Here is a 2,734-nt window from a genome sequence, read left to right as displayed (position 1 = left end):
GTCCTGCCTGAGTAGGTGAGGCTGGGGTCGGGGGTGGATTCTGCCTAGAGGCTCAGGCCCCGGCCCACCGAGGCCACGCGTGTTTCATTGCGTTCTCGGGCACGCGGCACCCTCCTGGCCACCCTCCCGGCCACCCTCCCCGGACGTTTGAGGTCCCGGTCGTCACACGGGCGCGCTGCAAACTGTCTCTGCGCCGGCAGACCAGACGGGGGACCCCTTGAGTCCGAGGCCACGCCTGGGGCCTTACCAGGGCCGCCACAGGCGCATCCCCGACCCCGGGCTCTCGGCGCCGTGACGAGACGCCGGCTGCGGTGCCGGGACGTGGGTGGACGGGCCGGGGAGACCGCCAGGGAGGAGGAGCCTGGATGGCGGGCACCGCGAGCCGCTGGCGCCCGGATTAGGGGCCCAAATGGCGGGGGCGCAGGGGCCGCAGCGCGTGGGCGCCTCCGGGCGGGGACTGGCGCTGTCCATGGTGCTGTCCACCGTGCGCTCGGGCACCAGCGGGCAGCGCAGCCCACCGCCGCCGCCGCCCTCTCCGCGCCGCCGAAGCTGGCTAACGCCCGGCAGACAGCCCCGGAAGCCCGACGCGTACTCGGCGCCGCTGCGGACGGGCCAGAGCCCTGGGGAGAGGGGAAGAGAAGAGAAAGGGAGAGTTGTAGAGAAGAGGGAGAAAGGGAGGGGAGAAGCGTGGAGGGGAAAGGAAGAGAAGGGAAGGAAGGGGAGGGAGGCGAGGCCACCTGGACGTCCAGACCTTCTTCCACTCGGATTACCACTCCACAGCCCGCCGCCCTTGCTGCCTCCCGCCTCCAGTGGCCTGGGCCCCGCCTCACCCGGCTGCCCAGTCCCTGTGCCTATTTCTCCATCCATCCCTCAGTTATCTGGCCCCGTGTGTACGCAGGGCTCCTCCCCCCAAAACCTCCCAGGGCCCCCTCTACCTTGCACCGAGCTCTGGAGGCTTTTCATGTACTTGACGCTCAGCTCCAGGATGTCGGCCTTCTCCAACTTGCGTTTCCGGATCTGCGGTTGGCGGGAAGGGCTCTCAGCCGGGAGCCCGCAGTGGGGAGAGGCGAGGGATGGATCGCACCACCCACCGCCGCGCCCGGGCTCACCTGGTGCGAATAGTGCTTCTCCAGCAACGACCGGAGCTGCTCCAGCGACACGTTGATGCGCGCCCGTCGCTTCTTCTCCATCAGTGGCTTGGAGATCTGTGGACAAGAGGCTGTTAGAGGGCGGCGGCGCGGCCCTCTCGCCCTTTGCCCCCGCCGGCGGGCAGGGCCCCCACCCCGAGCTCTTCAGCACCCCGGACCTTTCGGAATCTGCCCGCAGGGCCCCCAGAGCTGCCCTGGGTCCCGGGCTCAGTGCCCATGTTGTCGCGTACGTGCCCGCGGGAGGCGGCCAAGCCTTTATAGGGGCCCCTCGTTTACATGTCAATGAGGGATCCTGGGCTCCAGGACCCCAGAGGGGGAGGGGAGGAAAGGGGGACACGCAGTGAATTCCCCACCTCCCTCTGCCCATCCCCTCCTGCTGCCCAGGCTTCAGCTCTGCCCAGGGCCTCTCCTCCCTCCCCAGCAACCCCTCACCCTTCCCAGTCTTTGCCTTATCCCTCTCACCCCACCACTTCCCGCGTCTGGGATCCCCTCCAGGCCCATTCCCCCATGACTGTCCCCTCCCAGTGTCCCGAAGTTCTGGGCCCCACCTGCCTCGTCCTTGCTGCTCTTGCCTCTGAGTGTTCTTGGGGTCCCACTGGGGGTGCACGGCCCCAGCCAGCTCTGAGCCCCGCTAACGACTATGACAGAGCCCCGGGCCTTGAGCTCTGGTGAAGATTCGAGGCCAGAGCGCACCCGCCTGCCAGGCTTCCAGCAGGCTTCACGCTCCGGCCGTGCTGGCCACGCACATTAGTGGCCCTAATGTCGGGACAATGCAGCAATTTTCTGCCTGTGGCCACTCAAAGCCGGACGCAGGCCGGGCCCGCGGGGGCCACACAGGGACATGTGTCCCATTAAAGCGTGCAGCCCGCCCGCAGGGCCACAGCCTCCCACTCGCCGGGCCTGGGGCCTGGGCGTGCCCGGGCTCAGTGCCCTCTGGCCGTGAGGAACCGCGCTCTTCCCTGGGGAGGTGGGCCTGCTGCAGCCTCAGGCCGGGCAGGCAGAACAGCCTCTGAGCCGGCTGGGTGTGAGGGCTGGGGGGCGGACTCAGGCTCTGAGAACCTCTCCCGCATGGGAAGGCCTGGGGGCTTATTCCCACCGCCGCTGGCTCCCAGAGGGTCGGTGGGGGTGGGAAGACCACCGACCACCTGGGGGAGCGTCTTTGCGGCTTTTGCAGGTCTGAGACCCCAACTTCTTCTCATCATTCCGGCTGGAGCTGGACACCTCGGAGCTCAGGGAAGGAGGACCTGCCTCCGGCCGCTGGCCCCGCGAGGACTCGGCTGCAGGCCTGGGTGTGGCCCCAGGAGCAGGACCGCAGGGGCTGTGGCTGACAGGACGGCTGAGGTCGGGGGAGACACTGGGTTCGAACTCACGCAGCTCCCTGTCCTGGACTCAGCCTCAGTTTCAGTGTCTGTGCACTGGGGTTCCGCAGTGGAGCCCGCAGCAGAGGGATGAACAGCGTGGCCTGTGCAGGGCTCCGCGGGGGGAGGGAATGGCTAGGTCTGGGAGCCCCCAGCTCCCTCCAGCGGGCCTCTCCCTTCCGCCCCGCCCGGGAGGTATTGAAGGCCGGCCGGGGCAGCCTCGTTCCC

The 2,734-nt window shown here is 68.7% G+C and overlaps 1 protein-coding gene across 1 annotated transcript; it reads right to left on the bottom strand.

The window, feature by feature from the left end:
- Nucleotides 1-39: 39 nt before the first annotated feature.
- HES3 (hes family bHLH transcription factor 3) lies at nucleotides 40-1,752 on the bottom strand. Its single transcript, XM_006107209.3, has 4 exons — nucleotides 1,697-1,752; nucleotides 1,110-1,205; nucleotides 936-1,017; nucleotides 40-620 (listed from the first exon to the last, which is right to left on the bottom strand). The coding sequence occupies exons 2-4, from the start codon at nucleotides 1,188-1,190 to the stop codon at nucleotides 244-246; spliced, it is 540 nt and encodes a 179-aa protein (XP_006107271.1). The 5' UTR covers nucleotides 1,191-1,205; nucleotides 1,697-1,752; the 3' UTR covers nucleotides 40-243.
- Between the last annotated feature and the right edge of the window lie 982 nt (nucleotides 1,753-2,734).

This window comes from Myotis lucifugus, unplaced genomic scaffold (genome assembly GCF_000147115.1).
Source record: "Myotis lucifugus unplaced genomic scaffold, Myoluc2.0 scaffold_1066, whole genome shotgun sequence".
In the NCBI taxonomy this organism is placed as follows: Eukaryota; Metazoa; Chordata; class Mammalia; order Chiroptera; family Vespertilionidae; genus Myotis; species Myotis lucifugus.
The sequence above is the reverse complement of the archived record's forward strand: the minus strand, read 5'-3'. Positions and strand labels throughout refer to the sequence as shown.